The sequence below is a fragment of the Mytilus californianus genome, unplaced genomic scaffold (genome assembly GCF_021869535.1).
Source record: "Mytilus californianus isolate M0D057914Y unplaced genomic scaffold, xbMytCali1.0.p SCAF_4, whole genome shotgun sequence".
NCBI lineage: Eukaryota > Metazoa > Mollusca > Bivalvia > Mytilida > Mytilidae > Mytilus > Mytilus californianus.
In genome coordinates this window covers 4,428,113-4,455,137 of record NW_026262690.1, presented here as the reverse complement: position 1 = coordinate 4,455,137, position 27,025 = coordinate 4,428,113, and the positions used below count along the sequence as shown (strand labels likewise).

At 32.1% G+C, this 27,025-nt stretch overlaps 1 protein-coding gene and 1 long non-coding RNA gene across 4 annotated transcripts in view; one reads left to right on the top strand and one right to left on the bottom strand.

Annotated features, from left to right (window-relative positions):
• Positions 1 to 27,025, bottom strand: part of LOC127739421 (uncharacterized) — a 143,580-nt gene that overhangs the window by 50,048 nt on the left and 66,507 nt on the right. The window lies entirely within an intron of this gene.
• LOC127739409 (solute carrier organic anion transporter family member 4A1-like) lies at positions 9,735 to 25,745 on the top strand. The gene is made up of 12 exons (XM_052251170.1): positions 9,735 to 9,811; positions 10,658 to 10,983; positions 12,785 to 13,003; positions 13,331 to 13,433; positions 15,098 to 15,219; positions 16,109 to 16,230; positions 17,595 to 17,733; positions 18,297 to 18,489; positions 18,704 to 18,854; positions 20,352 to 20,518; positions 24,417 to 24,481; positions 24,970 to 25,745. The coding sequence occupies exons 1-12, from the start codon at positions 9,756 to 9,758 to the stop codon at positions 25,257 to 25,259; spliced, it is 1,953 nt and encodes a 650-aa protein (XP_052107130.1). The 5' UTR covers positions 9,735 to 9,755; the 3' UTR covers positions 25,260 to 25,745.

Below are 27,025 nucleotides of genomic sequence, written 5' to 3'. Positions count from 1 at the left end.
CAAAACACAGATCAAGTTTGAATTTTGGTGGCGTCACTTTTACCGTTCTACAGCTATGCCCTTTTACATATGGAAAATTGCAGAATTTTTCGTTTCCGTTCTCTAACTTAAGTTTGCCCCGACCAAATATTTTGAAACTTATACACAATGCTTATTACCACAAAACTCAGATCAAGTACAAATTTGGGTAGCGTCACTTTTACCGTTCTTGAGTTATGTCCCTTTATAATGTTATATACAAGCAGGGGCATCATCTGTGTCCCATGGACACATTCCCCATTTATTTATTATAGTCTCACCACATACAATAACATATATTTACACAATAAAATATTCATACAGGTACATAAAACAGATAACAAGAAACATAACATTAACATTGTATGTGCCAATATTAAAAGATTTATGAGAGACTGTACAAGCAATATTTAAATACAGTTTGACAATGTACATATTATATATAATATATATTTGTTTAAGAATATCATTAAAATACAGCATAATTAATGATATAAAAAACCATTTCTTCTGATTAAAATGTTATTGCAGGTTCTGGCCACACTTTCAAAAAATTTATCCTTATTGAATAAGAAAAAAATATTTTCTTTATCTAATAAAACGTTAAAGTTCACATTAAAATTTGCAGCTTCATAAAACAATATACATCTAAGACCTTCGTGTAGTGGACATTTTAATAAAACGGGCAGTTCATCTGCAATACTATTATTACAATAAAAACATGTAGGGTATCAAGAATAAAGTTTATTTTGTTTGTTCCTGCCAATTAACAAACGACTGCCAAGACCAAAATAAAATATATGGATAAAATGCAAGTAAGGGTCTTATATTTAACCATTATAGATAGAGAAAATCTGATTGGGTGAAAAATGCTCAAAATTTCAAGATCTATATACAATCCATCACACACCTATAGAACAAAATTGTCAGAAGATGCTATATAGAAGTTATTGTCCATATATAGTAAATATTGACTTGTGATATAATAGATAGACGGAAACTGTTTGGGGCAAAAATTATTATTAGTTCAAGATCTATAAATATGTCTACATGATTACACATGATCGATTCCATATTTGAATTATTGATTGATTGTTGGTTGCTTAAATTTCAGTGGCAAATATTTCCTGGATGTTCAGGATGATGGGAATTATTGCCCATTAATAACAATTATAACCAATTTTGGGTTTTATGCCCCGCCTAGGGTCATCATGTTTTTCTGTCTTAGCATCTGTCTGTCCATTCGCTGTCCCACTTCAGGTTAAAGTTTTTGGTCAAGGTAGTTTTTGATGAAGTTGAAATCCAATCAACTTGAAACTTAGTACACATGTTCCCTATGATATGATCTTTCTAATTTTAATGCCAAATTGAGTTTTGACCCCAATTTCACGGTCCACTGAACATGGAAAATGAAAGTGTGAGTGGGGCATCCATGTACTATGGACACATTCTTGTTTTTTGGCATATCATATTAAAAATTATACCAGATAGACAGATCTTTAAACAGTAAAATTGATCAGCAACACTAGATCTACAAACTAGTTTTATAATTGAAGTCTTCAATCGATAGGTCAAAGATATTTTCTATAAAGTTGCATTACTATCAGTACATATCAGTTTGATGATTATTTCAAGGCCCTGCTCCCTAGGCCATGGTCCAGTGACATTCAATCAAATAACAATTTTCAATGTTAAGTTTTCTGATTAGGTTAGTTTAATAGGAAATACTTACAGTTGACAATATTTTCTATAAAGTTACATTGCTGTCTGTACATCTCAGTTTGTCAACCATTTAGAGGCCCTACCCATTAGTTGGTCCAGCGACTTTGAATTAATTAGCAATGTTGCTGTCCATCAGATTGTCTTTTTCTGAATTTTATTCAGACAGGCGAGACATATCTCTGTGTCAACAGTTCATGATTTTTTGGCTATAATCTTGAAAAATAAAATAGATAAACAGAAACTCTAAAAAGCAAAATGATCAGCAAGAACATATCATCGACATGCTTTTGTATATACCCCTTGGAATTGGATAATGTCATGATTATTCACAACTAAAAGGTACAAGGAAGAAATCTGTGCATTGATAGTTATGGTCAAAAACAAAGTTCAACTTAGCCATCCCTGTGCACATGTACAAAAATTGTGTCATCTCTAAATTTAATACCCCTAGGAGTTTTGGGATGAATAAGTGTTGCATCGGTGAAATTCACTAGTTGTTGTGTTACATTTTCTACCAGTTTTACTATTTTTGCAATTTAAACCCTTACAGGACTGGAATAATTTTCCAGACGTTATCACTACTTTTCATAAAAAAAAACAACAAAAAAAAAACGTAGTGCATTGAGCAAAACATTTTATTTGTCTTTTCCTGAACATTTAAAAAAAATAATTCTTAAAGTATATACTCAGATATTCAAATTACAAAATGATGTATATAACCATACTTGTCAAGAAAATTACATAAATTGTGCATGGTGTGCCAATCTTTTTGTTCTAAACATATCAATGATGTCATTGTTAAAGTATAAACTTTATGATGAATGAAAATATATACAATTCATGGAATTGCCTTCTACTGCTTAAGGGAGCTACCATTTGATTTTTATGGGGGGGAGGGGGGGGGGGGCTAGGATGAAAAATTTTGTCCTGCATTTTTTTTTATTTGTAATCTCTGTCCTGCATTTTTATTTTTCACTCTATTCGGTCCTGCCTTTTTTTTTTAAAGTTTAACCTGACTTTTTTTACCTAAATTGTCATCCTGGCTTCTTGTTTTGCAAGTGTCTCATCCTGCCTTTTTTTTTACTCAAAACTCCTGTCCTGCCTATTTTTTTCAAATTTCATCCTAGCCCCCCATAAAAATCAAATGGTAGCTCACTAAGACAATGCAATGTTTTATTTTTAGTTTCCACTGCAAAATGAATGCAATCTTTACCCTCCAATGCTAACAAGCACTTTGATTAGCTAATATCATGAAGGTCATTCAAGACGAACTATAAACAGCAAATATTAAAAAATGTAAACTGTTTTTAAAATATCTTCTCTGCAACTGCTCAAAGTTTGTCTGCATCTATATGGACTACATCTATATGATGTCAGCTATAAAGTGAGTGATTTTCGTCCAGGTTGATCAACCGGTGTGGATAAAAATAGAACATAGGGGTCAAACTACAGTTTGGGCTTATATCTCTATATGAAAACTATAGCAATTATTAAAAAACTGACTAGGTTAAATTGGAAGGCACAACAAGCTCTATCTACCCTGAAAATGTTAGAAAAGTATGTCCACATGTTTTGGAGTTATTGCCCCTGTAATGCTGATTTTTAACTGTTTTGGCATTTATTGGCCATTGGAGCTAGGTTAAAAGTGAAAATGCAAAATTTATCAGCACGGCAAGTTCTATCTACCTTAAACAATTTCAGAAAAATCTGAAGACCCTTTATGGAGTGAAAACTATAAGAGGTAGGTTAAACGTAAAAATGCAAAATTTATCAGCATGGCAAGTTCTATCTACCTTAAACAATTTATGAATTTTATGAAATTCAAAATGCATTTTTTTCAAATCTATGTCCTGCCATGCGTTGGAATGTTATCATATTTAAGTTGCATAGATTTTGTTGTGATCAGAATAGATTTTATGTTGTAAAAACGGCCATTTTTGCCAAAGGTCAAGATATACCTTATAATGTCACTCTGTAATATAAGTATATGTACAGGTATTGGAATTAATGAAGCGGTCCTTTATAACACATGTTTGTTTTGGAAGGTACTCCATCGACAAAGTCAACATTTTTATAGGACAGAGCATCATAAAAGCACGTATTATTTTAATGTGTTTATATATTTATCAAGGTAAGTAGCAGTAAGATTTAGTATTGTTATTTTGAGTTAATACTTTGTATACTTGTTATTTCCTATTTTTGCTATAGATAGCTTAGTCCAGTGGCGGATCCAGAGGGGGGCGTAGAGGGCGTACGCCCCCCCCCCCCCCCTTTGCTTGCACTTTTTTTTTTTTTTTTTGTAAAATGATTGATCAGACTAGACTTCGCGAACTATGCCATTTCCCGTATATTTAGTTTTTATGCGACAATTCTTTACTTATAAAGATATTTTTCGCTCGTATTTACTGTAATATATTATTGATTATGTCAAAGTCATGTGATTCGCTACGGTGAAATTGACCAGCACGTCGAAAAAAACGTCACTCAGTCATTTTGAAATTCAAATTACAGTAACACATTGCTTAGGCTGAGGATGACAAGCATGACGCCTTCAAAGCGACAAAGTATTGAGCAAGAACTATTGACTTCTATTTCACAATTCCACCCAACAGAAAGTAATACTCTATTACACTCTCATGAAAAAAAAAGTTCCACAGCAATATTATTTACCTACGAAAACATGTTTAACCCCACACGCCCCAGCCCATTAATAACATTGCTGAATAGTGATCCCCAGTCAGTAAGCTCTAGATATAGATTTAAAGTCTATGGTACGGACCATTTGATTTGAGGGGTTAGTCTGAGATATTTTAGAGAAAAAATTCTGACCCTGACTTTTGCCTTAAACAACAATTCTGGCCGTATCTGGATTGAAAACAATAATCTTGTCCACTTTTTTGCTATTAGAAAAAAATATTTTCAACAAAATTATTTAGCATTAAATGAACATGATGAATAAAAAACGGGCGTAATTTTTTTTTTTTGGGGGGGGGGGGGGGGGGGGGGAGGTTGCATGTGAATCCCATATCTGACCGGAATGTCTGTTTCGCCGAACTGATATACTGAATACTTTTTCAAGGCCCGACTGCAACCTGCCTGCTGGGTGTGGCCTATACGTCTCCATATGTCGACAGTCATTCACAACTTCATTGTCATTTCCGACTCATTCGTAGCCTTTGGTTGATTTGGAACCCCTCACTTCCCTTGTTGGTTGAATCATTTCAACCAAACATTTTGATAAAAATTGCTTGTTTGTCTTTCTTCGTGTCGGTCGTATTGTAAATTTCATTGATTAGCCGTATATCTTGTTTACAACAAGAAATCTGTGAGGTTATGCTAACTAACCATACAACAAACGAGAATTTTCCATGTCCATTTTTTACTGACAAATCCCACATCAAATATATTAATTAGTACATAGCTTTGGATCCATCCAATCATTTTATAATAGACAACTAATGGAGAGAATACGGCACCAAAAATGTCCAACCCCTACACGTTAACTATAAAATGCATTTTACACTTATTTTATGTTTTTTAGCCCAAAAAAGGTCCAAAAAAATTTTCGCCTCGCTCCGCTCGGCCAACTTTCATACAACGCCCCCCTTTCCATAATCCTGGATCCGCCCCTGCTTACATGTACTTCATTTGAACTTGGGTGGGTAGTTGTCTCATTGGCAATCATACCTCATCTCCTTATTTCTATAATGTCATAAAAATAATTCGGTTTAAGATATGAAGAAAAAGAGATACCAAAGTAGATTGCCAATGAGACACCTATCCATATGATAAAGACCACAGGAAAAATATGTGAACAAAAAGGACGTAATCAGTCGCATTTAGACAGATAGCACAGTAAAAGTTGTAATCTTATCAAGAATGTTTATATACGAAACAAAATCCAGTTAAATAGAATGACTGTCTGAGAAAGTTAATAGAACTACGATGCAGAATATACAGGACTATGGGTAACTTCATTGTTTGTACCCCTAAATGAAAATAACGGCCAGTCATTGGTTGAATTTTCTTTGTTTATGGGATTATTAACAAATCACAAGGTTTTGGAGTACGATTTTGAAAACATAACCCATTTTGTAGTAGATTTGAAACAGCGAATTAGAAGAAAAAATAGTAGCCAATAAATTTGCATGATTTAAACCGATATAGATACATGTAGTCCCATATTATACGTCTCTAATTAAAACCCGACATTTAATAAAAAGAGGGAGAAAATACCAAGTTGTCAACCTACAAAACACCAGTCGAAGGAAAATGGACAAAACCATGGTCAAACAGAAAAACGACTAAAAGAGAAGCAAAAGTCCAATAAACGCTTCACAGAAAACTAGACTGAACAACACGAACCCAATCACAAACCGAGTTGACCTAATTTGCTCCGGAAGGTGGAGTAGCTTCTTTTCCACTTATTCCAGCCTTTTGCTATGCATTCAGTGATAATTGAAATACTTAATGTCAAAATCGAGGAAAAGAGGACGAGATTGTAGCTACAACTATTGAAATATATATTAGTCACATGCATGTAACACAAATATTCCTTACAGATCAATCAAATAATGATTGCGTCCGTTAAATTTTTGATAGTTTGGCTGGAGCTTTCCACCAGGAACCCTCGTTTAAAAATCATCATTGTAATCAGAAATCACAGATTCTGGAATAAAGTATTGACTTACAGACATATGCGTAATACGCAGGAACTTTCCTACACATGGATTTTGATTTTTTTTCTCTTTTCTGTGAAGCCTTAATATTTGAGTCTTGGCAATGTGACACCCCAATAGCATTTTAACATTGCATTCCCTCACTATCTTCTACTTAACGCAAAATCAATGCGTTATGGAAATTATTGAAATATTATGACGGATAGAGGCCAAAATTTCGGCATCAATTTTTAACATTTATTCATTGTCAAAAGATATTAAATTATTCTGTATATTTGTCTTCGGTAGTTGTTTCTTTGCATGACGGGTTTCACATGTGGAACAGGAACTGCTAACCCTTCCGGAGCAAGAACGATTTGTTCGTCTTTTTGGTTTTTTTTTCTGCATGGCGTTGTCAGTTTTTCTTGGACTGATGAGTTTTGAATGAACCCTTGGTATCTTCTGCCTCTTTTTGATATGTTTTTTTTTCACTTTTGTTTTGTCTATCATACTGTTATGTTTAGGTAATGGACATCTTGTTGGCTCGTAAATGTACATAAGTGTAGAACAATCATATTTAGTTGGGTTTCAATTTATTGATAACAAAATCAATATTTATACCGATAAAAAACAATAATCTCATATCTCATATCAGTTTTGAATTGGTAACCTTTTAGAAAAAAATATTTAGAGGGTCGATAAGTTTACCTGGATTGTGTCTAAGTTTACGGCTCGGTAAACTACATCACGGTAAAATAAGGATGTGCTATCCCGTTTGTATAAGTTTTCTACGGGTACAGCCAAACTTCCAAACTAAATCTCTGTATTTATGAAAGAATTTAATAAATGTTTTAAGTAATTTGTGGTAACGAAATCCTTGACGCAATAATTTATCCGTAGTGCATAGATTACGTTCATGGAAATCCAAAACGTCACAACAGACACGTGAAGGGGGCAAAGCACAGTAATAAATATAAAGAGATAGAACATAAATATAATAGAAGACGTAGACAGCTCTCTCACTAGTAAAAAATCCTAACTATAAAATATAAGGGCATACACCACAGGCACGGGGGCACATTCTAATGCATCTTCACAGCACGAGCAACAAACCCTGCAACCAATAAAAAAATAAGAAGATGTGGTATGAATGCCAATGGGACAACTCTCCACAAGAGCCTATGGAATTTTAAAAGTACATTAATAAAATTTTTACCCTACATTTGCAAAAACAGCTTAATCTCCATTTTCAAAATGAAATACAACTTTATTTTTAATGCCCCTTCCCCAAACCATACAATGCCAATAAGATGAACACATGTCTCATGGGATTTGAATAAGATTTTCATTTGATGCAACAATATATATCAGGTGAATTTTTGGAACAAAAATGAATATGAAAATAAAGAAAAAAGTAATTTTAAAAATCGACAAATGCACCACTAGTGCTTCTAGAATTTCATAAACAAAAACATACATAGATAATAGTGAAAAATAAATGACATATTCAGTGATAAGTCGAGACCATTCTGATAAATGGTTATCTCAAAGATTGAGATTAGAACAGACAAAGAAGATAACACATTCATATGTGAACCTTTAGACAAATTTTTATCTATTTGTGTGCGATCTTGATGTAATTATAAACAATAAAATTGAAAAAATGGATAAGACTAAACAGGAAGAGGTAGGCTAAGAAATATAAATAAAAAAAGAATCTATCATTAGAATTAGATATACCCATATGGTTCGCGCATATTAATTTTATATCTAACATAACCTCCTATAGTGTTTGGTGTAACACAATCTGTTTTGATATGTACCTGATCACTACCTCTAATAAAATGTGCATATTCGGGATTAAATTGCCTTTAATGTTTAGTGTTACGATTTATATGGACTTCAAACAAATGTAAATGCCATATCTAACTTTACCAAGGTTTTTATCAGACTTGTATTCCAGGGTCAATCCAAAATATTGTAATACAAATAGCTTAATACGCATAGAATGAGATGCTAAAATAACCCCAATATTTCGTATAAAATTTACAATAAGTTGTACATTATAAATTTAAGACAATAAGAATGGTTTATCCGAGGATGGTAGTGTCCCGATGGGTTTATCATTGAGCGTCTACAAACAATGAGGGTCGTAACGGTTTCATTATATTTTGTTTACATTTACTGTTCAAAAATTGTAATAAATAATAATTATAACTCGGACGATTAAAACAATCCATTTAATTGTGTATGTGTAATATAAAATTATCAGAAATCATTGCTATGGATATTGGTCGCATTTGCTCATTCAGTAGTGTGTCATGTGTAGTGGTCAGTTAATTTTGTTGAGAAGTCAAAATAGGGTTACTATTCCATTGACATCATGTTTAGAGGGTGATACTAGGGTTATTACCTCTGAAGCCTAAACACCATATTAACAGGGTAAGATTAGGGTTGTCACTCTCTTGACAAGAAATATAGAAGGGGATTGTACTGTTGTCACTCTTTTAATGCCATATTCATAGAATAATACGGTTATCACTCTCTTAATGCCATATTTATGGGGTAATAATACGGTTGTAAATTTCTTAACGCCATTTTTAAGAGTAACGATACGGTTGTCACTCTCTTAATGCCGTATCTATAGGGTAATAATAGGGTTGTTACTCTCTTAATGTCATATCTATAGGGTGATAATACGGTTGTCACTCTCTTAATGCCATATCTATAGGGTGAAAATACGGCTATCACTCTCTTAATGCTATATTAATAGAGTGATAATAGGGTTGTCACTTTCTTAATGCCATATCTATAGGGTAATAATACGGTTGTCACTTTCTTAATGCCATATTTATAGGGTGATAATAGGGTTGTCACTCTCTTAATGCCATAACTTTAGGGTAATAATACGGTTGTCACTTTCTTAATGCCCTATTTATAGAGTAATAACAGGGTTGTCACTTTCTTAATGCCATATTTAAAGGGTGATGATACGGTTGTCACTTTCTAAATGCCATATCGATAGGGTGATACTAGGATTGTTACACTCTTTTTTCTATTTTTTTTCAATGTCTCAATTGTTTTTCAGTCACGTAACTGTTTTTAACCAATGTAATCAGATGTATCAAAGAAAAAAATATTAACTTCGCGATTTAGATCTTTGAATATGATGTGGGATATGAAGTTAAACTTATTATGAATCCATATAATATGGTTTAGGTCAAACATGTGTAATTGTATTCATTAAACCTATTTGTATTGAACTTGTTCATAACGTTGAAATTAACTCATAGATAAGAAGGACTTGTTATACATACTGGCTAGTTGTTACAGGTACTTCTGCCTGTGTCATCGAGAATGGTCGCCGATCAAAATGAAGACCGCCGCTATGGGTGTGGGCCAATGAAATCGGGGTAATTATCTTTGTTTATATAGTATTCAGTAAAGCTGATCAAACACTTTTATCCAATATGTGATTAAGAGCGTTAACCATTTTCAGCGTTAAGTATAGACATTTTCTTTCATTAATATCTATTGTAGGTTAGACCATTATATTTATATTTTCATTTTTCTTCAGTGCATTGATTTTTTTCATGATGATCGTTAATCAAAGTTTTATTGTTGTTATGTTTATTAATTCAAAATATTGTTTGTTATGAAAATAAGAAGATACTAAAGTATCATTGCCAATGAGACAACTATCCACCAGGGACCAAATGACGTAGACAGGTCACCATAACGGCTTTCAACAACGAGCAAAACCCATACCATATAATAGGCTATAAAAGGACCCGAAATGACAAAATGTATTTCAAGCGAAAAACAAAGGTCTTACTTATGATAGAACAATAAAACGAAAAACAAATATGAAAGACAGATAATTATTCTGTCTAGCGATGGGTGTTTGGCATTTTATAGTATCTTGTATCTGATCTTTTTCTTACAAAATGTTTATCTAGTCCTTATTTTATAATTTAACATATTTTACTTAACTTACATTAATCAATTATTTTATCTTTGGTGGAACACACTTACAATCTGCTTACCCTTCCGGAGCACCTGAGATCACCCCCGTTGCGGTTCGTGTTGCTTTTTTTATTAGTTTTCTATGTAGTGTTTTGTAGACTGTTGTTTGTCTTTTTGATGTTTTTCGTTTAGACCACGATGTTGTCTGTTTTTATTGTAATTAAGATTTTTTATTGTCATTATGGTATCTTCTGTCTACTTCATACATGACTATGTTCTTTTTTCTTATTCAGTTGTATACAGTGGCTGAATTCAATCCGATGGCACGTTTTCTGGCAATGCATTTTCAACTTTTTCGAGGGATTTATTGTAAATGGCGTGGTGAATGTAATTATACCAGCTCTAGAAAAACGCTATGAACTGTCTAGTTCCAAATCCGCCATTATTGCCAGTGCCAATGATTTTGGAGCTTTCGTACTATTAATCTTTGTCGGTTACTTCGGAGAGAGACGTCATAAACCTAAACTGATAGGGGCTGGAATCTTATTAATGGCGTTTGGTTGTCTTGTATTTTCGCTTCCTCAGTTTATAGGAGAAAAGTATGCTTACACAATATCAGGTATGAATAATTCTCACGCTTCACTAGATCTAAGCTGATTTCTTGTTTGTTTATACACAGAGCTTATACAAAAGAGACCTCGATAGTTGAGCGATATCAATAGTTTTAAAAACATCTTCCCGTAAAGACACGACAGGAACTTGAATGAATTTAGATGCCAAGGAAGGACTTTCAATGATTATAAATCACGAAAACAAGCTGTTTTTGTTGTTGAAGTCATCAGGTTTGTATAACACTCAATGGAATGTAGCACATATATCAGAAAGTTCTCTGAAAACAGAAGTCATGCACTCAACTAATTAAATAAAGGCAACAGTAGTATACCGCTGTTCAATAGTCATAAATCGATTAAGCGAAAACAAATCCGGGTCACAAACCAAAACCAAGTGAAACACATCAACTATAAGAGGAAAACAACGGAACAACAGAAACACTGAACTGCTATGCTACAAAACAAACGCCAACATTCATAAAAACAAACTATTTTATAAAAACTGCCATATTCCTGACTTGGTATAGGACATTTTAAGAAAAAATGGTGGGTTGAACCTGGTTTTATGGCTAGCCAAACCTCCCACTTATATGGCAATGTTAAAAATACCGCTAAAATGAAAACAGGAATACAGTACAAATAAACGAAAGAACACTCAGGACAGTGAAATACATAAATAAATGATATAATTATAGTACATTACAACATTTAAACCACAGAATAACAACGGACACCTTTGATTAATTTACGACAGTACACCATTACACCACAATAGAATTATGAACTGTGCGTCACACGAATGTATCAACGCCACAAAAAGTGACGTCACAGGTAAATTTCTAAAAATAGAATATAAAATTGGGATTAAGTTTGTAATGGTGTAATTTTATGTATTTTCTAACCATTACAAGAATATTAATATAGAATTGTGTTAGTAATGGTGTAATTATTTGTATTTTCTAACCATGTCGGTTTTTCTTCTAAATCAAAACTGTGTAAAAACAAATAAATCCTGTGCATATAGTTGCTTTAAACTAAAAATCATATAAATGAACTAGCTGATTAATTATCTTTACTTTTACATACATATCGAAAATAAAAATAGAATTCAAACCACAAACGATAAGACATAACACAATAATCAACCAGACTTACAAAAGACACATCATAACTAAATACATGATGTTGGATGTATAAATACCGAGACACGTCTAATAGCAATTCGAATTCACACTCGACAAAACAGTCATATTCTGGAACAGGTCACGTTCGGCACTTAGCAGACCAGACGACGTAGATGGTAAACCACAATCTAAGACGTGGTAAAAATGTTGTTAGTTAGTTTAGACACAGACACAGACACATCGTATAGATCAACCAATTCGTGATGGTGTCCATAAAATTTACGGAGTGTCATTTTTAATCTTTCCTCCTCATAACTCTGTTGGAGCAGTTTCTGCGTAAGGAGCACACTCCTGTATATGAAGTCCGTATAGTGTGAACATGCACGAGCATAACGTATCAAATGAGATATGTAAACACCATACGATGGGGCAGAGAGTATGTTATATCTGAGAAATGGAAAATTGATAATTGGGAAGTTGAAATCGTCCCGTTTGTCATAGATTTTAGTGTGAAGTCGTCCATCTGTGTCAATATTGAGGAAAAGATCAAGCTGAATAGTCAATATTAATATACAAGTGATTAAAGTAAATTTAAGATATGTTTCATTTCTACGATTTCACCATGATAAGGTAACAAATATTGAAATGAAGGAGCTACAGTATTTTATTTTCCATATTTCACTAGATTCTTCTAAAAATGGGAGTGACAACCTTTGCAGCATAGGAAATACAACGTCTTCATGTTCCTCGGACGTTGATGACATCAAAGAATACTTCAAAGCTTATTATGCCTTGTTTATTGTTGGGCAAATGTTCTTAGGAATAGGTGCTGTTCCCATGTTTACTATTGGGCTTAGTTATATAGACGAGAACTGTAAACAGAAATTAACATCATTTTATATAGGTAAGATAAATATTATTGTTTGATGAATAAATATACTTACGATCTGAAAAAAAATGAATAATAATGTTATGAATTTTCCTTTTATTTATTCTCAGCGTTTTAAGACATAAAACAGATTGCTTACACAAAGTATTTTTAGAACTGAAATGGCTTTCTTGTTTTAAGTTATGTAAAATTGGACTTTAGAAATGATGATATGAAATAATTTGAAAGTGACCTTATCCGGAACACAAGAGCTTTCTCTAACATATACATTTTGATTAGGCAGCGAGATACAATGAAAGATTCATAAAAAAATGACAATATTCTGTATGTTTTTATTTTCAGGTTTAACTTTTTGCTCGGCTGCAGTTGGGGTTGCCATAGGTTACATTGTAGGAGGTAATGTTCTAAACGTCTTTGTTGACGTAGACAAACTTGACGTAGCAAAGTAAGTAACTTTGTTGTGCACACAAGCGTCTTTAGTGGACAATTGAAAATGTATGACTGACGGGCTAATTATGTAATCGGTCGACAGAAGATTAAGAATAATAAAAAAACACAAATAACCAAACTTAAAGTATTCACTGTTACTGAGAGCTAGTTCATAGTCATATTTCAATCGATAAATAAATCCTGCCCCCAGAACTAAACATCAATCAGAACATCTCAGAGCGAACTTAGCGTAAAAATGTCATAATCAATACGAGAAAATCATGACCTCGTACAATGAAAACATAAGTATCTGTGTTTGAGTTGAGGTTCTAAAAAATAAGAATTGAATTAAAGTGTTAGAAAATTATTGTTTTCTGTTTTATAAAGAGACTTATAGTATAAGTTAAATTTTTGCTAATGACACCCTACGGATCCATAGAGGGTAAGTAAAATCCATAGGGGGTGGGCCGAAGGACGATTCCTGCCAAGTTTTGTTCAAAAACAATCAATGACATTCAATACCATTAAAAAATGACGTCACCATTAACAGTGGACGTGACGTCATAAACCCCATATGAAATCTACTGACCCCTTACGGATCCATAGGGTCACTACGTGACAGCCTAAAACCAATCATAACGTCACTTATTTACCCGAGGTTTGATAAAATAACTTATCAAAGAAAAATATTTAACGAGTGAACGAACAACACATTAATTCACGAATGTCAAAAATTTTTGTTTACCACTAACAAGATAAATTTACAGAATGACTTTAGGTCATTCTCCGTTGTTGTATAGTTGTACAGGATGAGTATGACACAATGGCCTGAGGTCTTCTTGGTCATCTCCCTCTAGGTATCTTCAAACTTTTTTTTATTTATGGTCCTCCTGATTTGTCTGATTCATGATACCTCTAGCTAGGTATCTTCAAACTTTTTTCCTCCTTCGTATCTTCAGACTTGTCTGATTCATGATCCCTCTAGGTATTTTCAAACTTTTCTGATTAGTGGTCCTCCTTCGTATATTCAGACTTGTATGATTCATAATCCCCCTAGATATTCAAACTTTCATATTTATGGTCCTCCTTTATATCTTCATACTTGTCTGATTGTTCCTCCTTTGTAACTTCAGACTTGTCTGATTCGGGATCCCTCTAGGTATCTTCAAATTGTTATGCTTTATGTTTTTCCTATGCATCTTCAGACTTTGTTTTATTAATGTTCTTCCTAGGTATCCTCAAATGTTTTTGATTTATGTCCCCGTTAGTATCTTCAAACTTTAAGCATTTGTGTTTCTCGTAAGTATCTTAGAAAGGATTTATGTTTTTCCTAAGTATTTTTATGTTCTTTCTTTGTATCTTCAAAACATTTTGATACACGTTCTTCCTTGGCATCTTCATAATATTTTTATTCACGTGCCTTCTTGGTATCTTCAAAATATTTTGATTCACGTGCCTTCTGGGTATTTTCAAAATATTTTGGTTCACGTGCCTTCTTGGTATCTTCGGAATATTTTGATTTGTGTTCCTTCTTGGTATCTTTGGAATTTTTTGACTCATGTGCCTTCGCATGTGTTAAAAATATCTCTAGTTCATGTTTACCCTGGGTATCTTTAAACTTGATTGAATCAAGTTAATCATTAATCAAGGAAGAGCAATATGAATGTTCAATTATTTCAGCTTACCACTGAAATCATCAGATCCGCAATGGGTAGGAGCATGGTGGATTGGAATCATAATAGCTGTTCCAGCATTTATTTTAGTTGCTTTTCCAATACTTGGGTATCCTCGACATCTTCCAGGTAAATGCTTATTTTTTTATAGCTGTAGTTAAGATATTAAAGAGTATTTACAAATTTTCTACACTACTTTAACACATATCGACAGACATCAAATACACCATCCGCTCAGTAACAAGTCGTTCGCTATCTACTTGAGATGAATAAACATTTTTGTCTACATTTTCCTTTTCAAAGAACAATGGAATTTTTCTAAAAACTAAGATTGCAATTCCCAAAGGAAAAATTTACTTTGCACAGCTTTGTCTGTTCTTTTTAGTAAAATTTGGCTTTATACTCTTAATTCATAATTCTGACTTTCCAGACTTCACAAGCGTATAATTTGAAGGTAATTCCACAAAAAAAAAACGCGCTGAACGCACGAAAATCAAATGATTACATATGTTTTATTGATATTTTTTCTTGCACAAGTTAGGCAAAACGTACTTATCAGCAAATCTAATAGGAAATACCAACTATACAAAAAGATAAACTTAATTCAAAAGACGAACGACTAAATTCACTGGCATTTATGGGAAAACATCGAAACAAAAAACCGGTCGAAGAAGTGGATGAAGGCAACCAATCAGGAGCTTTCTTAGAAAGAGTATCGAGCTACACTAGTAGGTGCATAAGAAAGACAAAAAATGTATTAAATGTCTTTCTGAACATTGAATCATAAACTTAAAACAAATGTTTTGTACATTTGCATTGACTAGAACTACGAAGACACCGGTTGTGATAAGCGTATTTGGTAAAACAAAATGTTATAATGAATCATTATTTCTTTTCTTCAACGACTCATATTGCTATTTGGAAATGCGATATGACTACTGAAAAGCAGGGCATGGTGTAGATAATAGGATATTAAAAATGACTTTTCATCATGTTTTGTTTTTTTAATATTGACAAGGTTATGAAGAGCTCCAGAAGCAAAGAAAGTCTGAAGCGTACGATAATGATGCGGAAGAAATCACTGCACAAGCATCATTTGGTAAAAACTGGAAAGATTTTCCTCGATCATTCCTACTTTTGGTAAGATTTGAATTCGGAAATATTATTGATTAATCTTGAGGATTCAAACTTTTGACATAAATGTCTTTTAAGTGTTTACAGTTATTACTTTCTATTAGAAATATTTTTGCTTATAATAAGGTCTTACAATAACATAAACGGTACCAATTTTTCTGCACCAGATGCGCATTTCGACAATCAATGTTTCTTCAGTGATGATCGAGGCCAAAATATTTGAAAATCCAAAGCTTATTAAAGAGATGACGAGCTATAAACCAAAAAGGACAAAAGAGCTTTGCATGAGGGAGATATATTCCTTATTTAAAATAATTTCCAACATTTTGTAACAGCAATTTTAATAAAACAAAATCCGTATTTTCATGCCAGTACCGAAGTAAGAAAACTATTGCAACCATGATAATTTATAATTCATACAAACAAACACACATATACATCGAAATTGTCTTTTACAGTTGCACTATTTGACTGTGTAATTCTTGTTGATTTGCTTGTTTGTTATATTAACTCTAAACTCTTTATTAGCTTCTAAAATCTTTACGAACCTGTGGAATGATTTGATTGGCTTGTAATGAATTCGATTAGAATATTTATTTTATGGTCCACCAACCATACAAGCTTAACTTATTTTTATTGTAAAAATTCAGGTATATGCAATTCAACTTTTTTCCTCATTTTATTATTGTGTGATTTTTATATTGATACACATTAACAAGATAACGAATTTATTGATTAAAATGATCTATGAACGCAACTCTCGTCATTAGGTTTTCTCGTCAATAACTTATTTGAAGCATGTTTTCTATTGACTAAATAATAGAATTCGAATGAATTATGAACAATTTTATTTAAGGAATGACTGTAATATTTTTCTGTCTATGAAGAAATAACATAAAAAATGTGGTGCACACTGAATAACCCGCGTAGCGGGTTATTTTAAAGTGTGCACCACATTTTTTATGTTATTTCGAATAGACAGAAAAAATATTACATTTAATTCTAAATTCCATTTTAAACCGGAGTAAACCATTAAAAAAACGTTGATGACGTCACGGTCACATGACAAAATTATGTCTATGAGCTGATAAACAAAACAACGTCAGCCAATCAGAAGACGCGTTACATCCAAAATTAAATTATTTAGAAATAAAACTATAATGATGCAAATTATAGTATTATTAATAATTTCGCCACATGTATGATTTTTTTTGCCGAACATGTTTTTCCTCAAGAAACCCAATAAAAAGATGACATTGTTTTAACCGAAGATCGTTCAACACTGACATATATCAGAAATGCGTATCCTATTCTCACCATGACCGAAAGATATATTTTATTTTTCGAAAGGAATTGTTATTGTCTTTTAGATAAAGAATCCAACATATGTTCTCATTTGTTTGGGCAGTGTGTGTGAGACTTTGCTTATTGGTGGCACTGCTACGTTCGGATCAAAAATAATACAAGAATTTTTCAATGTTGACCTAGCTACTGCAGGAACTATTATGGGTAATTCCAAATGAGAATACTAATTATGGGAAATACATATATACTTTGAAATGACCGAGTAAGCTCCAGTAAATAAACTGAAGGTAAAAAGATAATAATAGATAGATCAGCTTCTTTCGGAGGGCTATTACGCATTTATTTTAATATTGTTAGATCTGTGTATTACACAATGAACTACTTATTCAACAGAAAAAGACCTTTACAAACAATTGTATCATTACGATTCGATAACATATACAGCTGAAACTATCCGACTGCTTATTGCAAGATCTGAAAATCGCGTCTTTTTAAAGGTTCAACTTATTTTCGCAAAATGATTGAGAGATATAGATGTATACTTAAATGCAACACAGGTTTATTGTAATATTAATATTATAATACTGCTTGTGTTGCCCTACATAATGTTTTATGTTAACGTATGAATAAACGAACACATGGTATAACGTCAATGAACTAAAAACAGAACAACATAAAAAAAAAATAAAAAAATAAAAAAAACGTTGTTGAGGTAAACATACCGTCCCCAACAAAAATCTTTTTATTATTTCATTGTTTTATGACAGGTGCTATAACAATACCTGGATCTGGTGGTGGAATGATATTCGGTGGATATATGGTTAAGAAGCTAAATCTGAAGCTTCGTGGAATTATATACTTTTGTTGCATTAGTATTGGACTCGCAGCTTTACTTGGACCATCATTTTTGGCAAGTTGTCCGAGTCAACCACTTGCTGGAGTGTCAACAGACTACAAAGTGTTAGTTTTTCTTTCCGACTTGTCATATAAATACTATTGCGTTAACAATATCTAAGGTGATTATACTACGGAAAAAAATTGTAAAGTTATCAAAAAGAAGCAATCATTATCGAAATTACGTAAATATAATAAGACATAATTTCCCTGAAGTTAAGTTATAAGGCTTATCTTTTAAACTAGGTACGAAAAACTTAACATATACTATTATTTTCAGAGAAATTGGAACTAGTTTGATTGCTGGCTGTAATAATAACTGTGGTTGCACAACAGCAGGGTTTGAACCAATTTGTGATCAAAACAAAACAGTTTACTTTTCACCGTGTCATGCAGGTTGTACAGAAGCTATTATTACAAATGGAACGAAGGTAGGAATTTTTTCATTTTCTTACACAATAACATTACGACCCAGAAATCACCCTTTGAATTCTGTAAACAAAATAATTTTCGCAAGCGATTCAATTACACGGCTTCAGCTAGAAGAAAAATAACGCGAATATATACAATCGTCACGAATATTTTTAACTCGAACCACTTTCATATAAATACTGAAGCAATAGTAGTACACATCAACATTTTTAGTTTGAATCTTGAAAATAAATCATCGAGGAGTAGACTTGAAATGGGTAAACGCTAAAAAAAGTATCCGTAAAAATTACTTAGTTTACACTAGCATTAAGTGAAAAAAGACAAAAAAGTATGGTCAATTTCCCTGAATTTGTGTCCCTCGGGTTTAAAAACTAAGCGTTCAAAAAACATCGTGAAAGTTAAACCTAAAATAGCCTTCTTAAAGGTTTATTCAACAATTTTCCATATAATCAAAATGTTATTTAACAATTTTAGATAAATTTGTTTTTTTTTTGAGAAAAAACTGAAAAGCTTAAATTACTTCTGGCAGATTTTTGTTTTGGTTAAGAATGTTCTTTTTTAGGTTGTTAGTAGATGCTGAAAAATGTACCAAATTTTAACAATTCTCAGAATTACAGTTTGGAATTATGTTGAAGAATTTTCAGGAAAACGACAAAAAAAAACCCAATTTCAGCGCTGTAAATTAAGACATTTTAAATGATTCTTTTGCAATAAGCTGAAGTGTGAAATATATTAATTAGAAATTGTTTCTAACATTCTTGATAACTTTAACAAATTTTAAGTAAATAAGGTCTTAAAAACAAATATTTCACAACGTTGGTAATTGTACAAACTTTACAATTATTATAATAATAATTGTTCGCTTAATTCAAGATATTCCTTTTGATAACACACACTGTTTGCAGATGACATATGTCAGTGTTATCTAAGATAGATACACTAACACATTTTGTTATCAGGTAACAACAATAAAATCAAGAATGTTAGTGTTTAGTAGAATTTATCAAAGAATCAAATGGAAATATGATTCATAACTTACTATGTTTTCCTCACTATATAAAGCTTAATTATTTAGCAATTTTTTTCATTTTAAATATTGTAAAAAGTAAAATCACAAAAATACTGAACTCCGAGGAAAATTCAAAAAGGAAAGTCCCTAATCAAATGGCAAAATCAAAAGCTCAAACACATCAAACAAATGGATAACAATTGTCATATTCCTGACTTGGTACATACATTTTCTTATGTAGAAATGCGATACAACACAACCAATAACGACCCACAAAATGCTCATTGTGGTGTAATTTAGTAGTTCTAGTTATGGAATAGACGAGAATTCTGCCTTGTCGGATGTCACAAAATATAGTACACTATTCGAAGAAAACATGGTGTAAATCTAAACAAAACAAAATGATGTAACTGTCAGTTTCTTTTCAAATATTACAATTAAACTAATACATGAATATAATTTCTTTATACATTTCAATCTATTTCAGACGTATATGAACTGTGATTGTATAAGTCCAGATGAAAACACCATTTTGGTAGTTTCTGGTTCCTGTTCTGACAAATGCAATTGGTTTTATGTGTTTTGTGTATTATTATTCCTTATAATGTGGTTCACATTTTCAACCATGTCACCCATAGTCACAGCAACATTCAGGTATTATTTATTCTAATCAAAGATTTTATTTTCATTTTATTTTATGTGTATTTCAATTATCAAACCAAGTAAGGAAATTGTTGCCTTAAAACATACTGATGAATTTACAGATCATATCTAAAACAATTTTTAAAAAGTAAAAAAACAAAAATACCGAACTCCAAGGAAAATTCAAAATGGAAAGTCTCTTATCAAATTGCAAAATCCAAAGCTCAAACACATCAAACGAATGGAAAACAACTATCATATTCCTGACTTACTACTGGCATTTCCTTATGTAGAAAATGGTGGATTAAACCTGGCTTTATAGCTAGCTAAACCTCTCACTTGTATGACAGTCGCATAAAATTTCATTATATTGACAACAATGTGTGAGCAAAACAAACAGACATAATACGTAAAAATGTCAAAAATAGGGGTACAGCAGTCAACATTGTGTAATAATCTTAATCACTATAGAAACAAACAAATATGTCTTCATAGAAAAACAAAATGGCAAATAGGCAAAAAAACAAAGCACTTAAGAAAAAATGAAAACAAGAATACAAAAAATGACCATAGCACAATCACACAATGGCGGGATGTATACGTACCGAGCCACGCCATAAGGATATTACCAAACATGGACTAAACAGCAAAGGTAAAATAATTTACAAAGACAGATGAAAGAACACTGTAACACGTAATTAAGATGATAAACAACGTCAGTACCTAGAATCTATACTTCAAGACCATCATGTATTATTTGTGAAGTTGATACGGAATATTTATCATCAAGGTCTTGGTATCTTCCGATGTTCTTTGACATAACCCTGGTTCATCAACTTTTTGCTCAGACACTGGTGACGTTGTATAAAGTCTGAGTAGCAGCTGTAAGCTCTTGAATACCGAATAGTATATCCCATATGCAGGTGAAGTTAGTATATTGCTACTAATGTGGGTGAAATTGATAATTTCAAAATTAGAATCGTCTCGTTTGACATAGATACTGAGTACTGAGATGACCGCTTATGTCAAATTCTTGACAAGTGCCTGAAGGAACTCCAGCTCATATGAAAATAAGAAGAGTTCGGCAAGGAGAGGTGCACAGTTCGTTCTCATAGGAATGCCGACAATTTGTTGAAAAAGTCTACTTCCAAATTCAACAAATATGTTGTCAATAGGAAACTCCAGCATACTCACTGGTTCCTTTGTGAAGCATGTTATACTTTTTTGTTCACTATTAACAAAATATGCCGTATGGTATCCCAAAGTAATAAATTTATAGCGTATGCTACCATTTTTATATTGAAAAGCATTGTGGATTATTTCTTTTAGACGATTTTTCAATTTCACATGGGGAAAAATCAAAAGTTTTGATAGAATTAATTTCAGAGAAAAATCGAGATTTGAAATTATTCAGAAGTTGGTTAGCACCGCTACGCGAGTAAACAATTTCACAGTATTTCTGTAGACTCTCTTTCACTGCGGACATAATTGTTTTCAATCTTATGGACCTTTGTAGAACATGCAGATGATCCGGCAATGTACCGTTGTTTTTACGGAATTTTGTGAAGCTTAGGTATCCAAAACAAACAAGATTTTAAAGATTAAAGTTTTTTTTGTTTTTTGTTTTACTTTTTTCATCATTACAATTCACCAGAACATGTTCTACTGAACTTATGATTTAAAGCTCCTCTGCGGAGCCAAACGCTGAATAGCTTAGTTTGGAGGAAAACAATTCTCATTATCCTAGTTCACATTACAAGTAAGCAAGACAAATAATAATTGACAAATAGCATCAATTTACCCGACCAACATAACCGAGATTGACACAGAAGTTGAAGGGTAAAAGGTTCTTGTTCATGAAGTTTCTCATCATGAAATTGAACTTGTCAAACGGATGTTATTGTGACCTCGACAAACGGAACACGTCTGTAATTAGCTACGATACAACCATTTAAAGATGTACAATTGGAGAATCAAAATTGTCTCTACTTTTATATGTGGACGATATTGTTTTGATGACCGAAAATGAATGTGATATGCAAAAGATACTTGATACTTTACATGATTGGTGCAAACAATGGAGAGTCTTAATAAATACAGACAAGTCAAAAGTTGTACATTTCAAAGCATCTCGTAAAAAACGGAGTGAATTTCAGTTCAAAATCGGTGGAAATATTTTGCAAATTACAGACAAATAAAAATACCTTGGAGTTATTTTCAATGAGAAAAAAAAACTATACGTCAAACGCTGAAAATCTTTCTACCGCTGATGGAAGAACACTCGGAGCTATTATATCGAAAATGCACAGTTTAACAGAATTTGGCATAAAGACTAATGAAAAACTGTACAGTTCTTGTATTGTGTGTATACTCGACTACTGTTCTTCAGTGTGTGGTTATAAAGACTTTGATTGTGTCGACACTGTTCAAAACAAGGCCATTAGATACTTTTTAGGAGTTCATAAGTTTGCTCCAAAGCTAGCTATCAACGGAGATGTTGGATGGTTACCTCCAAAAGAACGTCGCTGGTGTAATATGGTAAGGTACTGAAACCGACTGATGGATACGGACAATACAAGACTTTGTCAAAAGGTGTTGCTATGGGACTACGAACTATGTACGAATAATTGGTAATCTAGTGTAAGAACAATAATGTCTTCAGTTGGTATGGATAATAACTTTCAACAAATGCTAAAATGTGATGTTAACAGTGTCAGAAACAATCTTATGGATATATGTGCAACAAAATGGCACTCAAATTTATCTAACTCTCCAAAACTGCGTACATACAGAACCTTTAAATCTACATATTCAACAGAATCGTATATTAAACTCAATTCAAAATGTAGTGAGAGATCGGTACTGGCACAATTTAGATGTGGTATTCTCCCACTAAGATTGGAAACAGGACGTTTTGTTGGTGAGTCAGAATACCAACGAATTTGCAGAATGTGTGACTCCGGACACGTTGAAAATGAACTACACTTTCTGGTACCAATTTTACAGTGGTCTACGCAATAAATTATTCTCTGGACTTAGTGAAACCGTATTGAATATTTGAATAACAGTGTTCAGTTAAATTTGTTATTGTCTGAATATCTTCGAAAAACAGCTCGATACTTAGAACAGTCATTACGAAGACAACACTTATATTTAAACAATTAAAATGTATATAAATTTCCTGATGTCAGTCTGAATTAATACTAGTATCTATTTAAAGTGACTTATAGGTCCATTGGGCCTGGTGTAATTTAATTTAAATATTTCAATATTGTACATATTTTTGTCAAACACAATGGCACTATAATAAACATATTTGTATTGTATTGTATTGTATTGTGTTGTATGCTTTCTTTCGACCGAAACTTAAAAATACCCCAAAACTTTCACATTTTATCCATTTGTTAAATAACTTTAATGTAAGCAACACACCCGATGAACGAAATTATTTGAATATAATCATATTTAAATGTGTTGTATATATGGATCGTTGTTTTCTTTTATTAAGTTTCATTTTGTTAATCTGTTTATTCATTCTTCCGTTTGTTAGGTTTGTCCGTATGCAATGTATCTACAACTATTATACTATTGACAGTATTACAATTAGACGTTCAAGGAACCCTTTTATTTCATTTAATACCTTTTATTTCATTTAATAATTTACAGATCATGGCAATATTTGTTTAATTGGAGCTCTTCTCAAAAGTTTTGTAGTTTACGAGAGTTTTAATTGTAGAATATGAGTACTAACGCGTTCTTTTTCAACAATATAATGTTATTAGATTGGCTGCTATATCACAATATTGTTTTTATGAAATGCAATTAATTAAGTGTACTTGTTATCATACATATTAAATGTAATGTTTTTATCACACAGAGATGTAATATTTTTTTTCCTTAATCTATACAGATGCGTTCCTCATGACCAAAGATCTTCTGCTATTGGTTTACAGCTGTTACTTGTTCGTTTGTTAGGTAATTATTATAATATCAATAGCAGAGGACAAAAGTTGAGAAAAAACATATTACAATTAACTTAAAAGCAGTCGATTCTTCCAGTAGAATAGAAAAGAAAGATTTAGAATTTTTATAAATGACATTGGAATGTGACAAACTGGGCAACGATCCTCTGTTATATGTCATTTTAAAGAACCTTCTATTTTTGTTTTTGTTTTTACAGAACAATTTACTTGTATATCACTTTGGATAACTCTTGGTTCCTCTTTTTATACAATCAAATCACTGTTATATTGCATATGCTAACTCTATGATGCATGCGTAGCATCTACTTTCAAATTGCGGGAAATTCATGCAATAAATTTCACTTCTATAGTTTTTCATATACATGAACTTGTTCCGACTGACATCGGTACACTTTCCTCTCATATTTGTATAATGATAAAAATTCTGCTACAATTGATTTTGATAAAGTATCTTACAATTTATTGATTGATGCATTCCAGGTACCACTCCTGGCCCTATATTTTTGGGAACAATTATTGACAGTTCATGTGATGTATGGCAGGATACATGTGGAGTGCAGGGATCTTGCTGGATTTATAACAAAACCGATTTAGGACTTCGTATAATGGTTTGGTGGATATGCTTAAAAGTTTTGGGATTTATATTCTTATTCTTAGCAGCTAAATTTTATAAACCTCGAAAAGAGAGTACAGAAATAAAGGTCTCACAACCAGAAAGTGTCAAAGAACCAAAAATATATGACAAAGAAAAGGAATTTACAAAGCTTTGATTCTTAATTGAGGCATCTTAACAGTAAATCAACTGTCAATCATATATGATAAAACTTGCATTTTGCAAAATGATTAAAGAAACCGATATATAAAGATGGTTAAGGAATTGTCTTTGAATATTAATGCAATGTTGATATTTCCGATTATTTATCGGTTATAACGTATTTTTTTGAAATTATTAAGTAGTTAATTTACGATATAACCGATGGGAACTTTCTCATTATGAAATTTTTCATTTCAACCTTTGTTTTTAATTTTAACATTATGGTCCTTCTTTTATCTGATCAATTTTTCAAGTGTCCCACAGCAAAATTTTGATTTTACACAAGGGGTTGACATTTTGTATCCACAATTTCTCTCAAACGGGGAAAGGATTTCAATGAAACCTGCACATAATTTTTAGTACCTCATTGGATTGTGTAACTGTTATATAATTTATATCCAAATGAATTTTGTGGTTACCAATAACAAAATACGAATACTAACTTCCGTTGTTATTGCAAAAACAATATGTATGTATTCTGACCTCATTTAGTTTACATTAGACTAAAGATCGGTCTTTTTAAGATCGATCTCAGGAGAGATCGGTCTTTTTAAGATCGATCTCAGGAGAGATCGATCTTTTTTACAAGTCTAAACAGAGTTTAATTTCAGTATGCATTGCAAAATCAACAAAATTATTGAGTTTATCCATCAAATTTGCCCTATAAAAACGATAATACACAACGAATAGAAAACAAAAATTCTTAACCTGCTGCCAAACAATTTGCTTCCGATAAGTTCAGTGGTATTGTCATTAAAAGACGTTTAGTGAAGCGTGGTATAAAAACCCATCTTATTTTCTCAAAATCTTATCACACACTTTAAACATATATAGATATAAGAAGATGAGGTTTGAGTGCCAATGAGACAACTCTCCATCCAAGTCACAATTTGTAAAAAAATAAACCATTATAGGTAAAAATTATGTATATATTTTCATTATTCATGATATTGTCACGATTGAGGTCCATTAAAAGCCTGTGTGTAAAAGATCTCAATCATTAAATACAACTGTCAATAATTTGAATTATGACTCTTGATTGTTTGATATTAATTTTGGAGAAGTAATCGTTTATCTATGAATATATAACTTACGTCCGGGTAAAAGATGTACTGTTAACTATCGCTAACTTATGATTTACATACAATAAATATTCGGTAAAAGAAGTTGATGAGATGGATGTAAAAACGCAACACAAAATAAAGATTGCTCAAATGAAGGTATAGGTGTATAATGTTTGACTTTTGTACGTCCATCCATGGTCTGTCCGTCCAAATAAATAAACACATTGGAAAACATATGAAAAGTCACTCATACAAATTTCTTTCCTATTGAATGAAAAAAAAAATTAATTTCAATGAACAGAACAATGTACAATCATGTATGTTTGTATATAAAAAAAAAGAAAAAAATGAAATAGAAATAACACTCAATGTAGAAACTTATTCATAACATTAAATGACTTGAAGTTTAGCCTACAAGAATTTTTTCTGTAAATCTTTTAGTTTTAAATATATATGGTCTTGAACAATGACAAAGTATTTCTATTGTCTATATTCGGATCACCATGGAGTAAAGTAAAAATGCTAACAGGACAAACTTTAAATGTGACATAGACAGGAAGAGTTTAATGATTTTAGCGGGACGGAAAGGTTGGCCGACATGAACCAAGTCGATTGCGTTTGAGTCGTTTCTTAAAAATAAATTGCTAATAGAAGCTGA

Bases quoted from the DNA above. Each gene is read 5' to 3' on its own strand.
- LOC127739409 (XM_052251170.1), top strand. From the start codon at position 9,756: ATGGTCGCCGATCAAAATGAAGACCGCCGCTATGGGTGTGGGCCAATG. The intron at 9,812-10,657 runs GTAATTATCTTT...TTTCTTATTCAG, and splicing joins TGTGGGCCAATGAAATCGGG to TTGTATACAGTGGCTGAATT. The intron at 18,490-18,703 runs GTTAGTTTTTCT...TATTATTTTCAG, and splicing joins GTGTCAACAGACTACAAAGT to AGAAATTGGAACTAGTTTGA.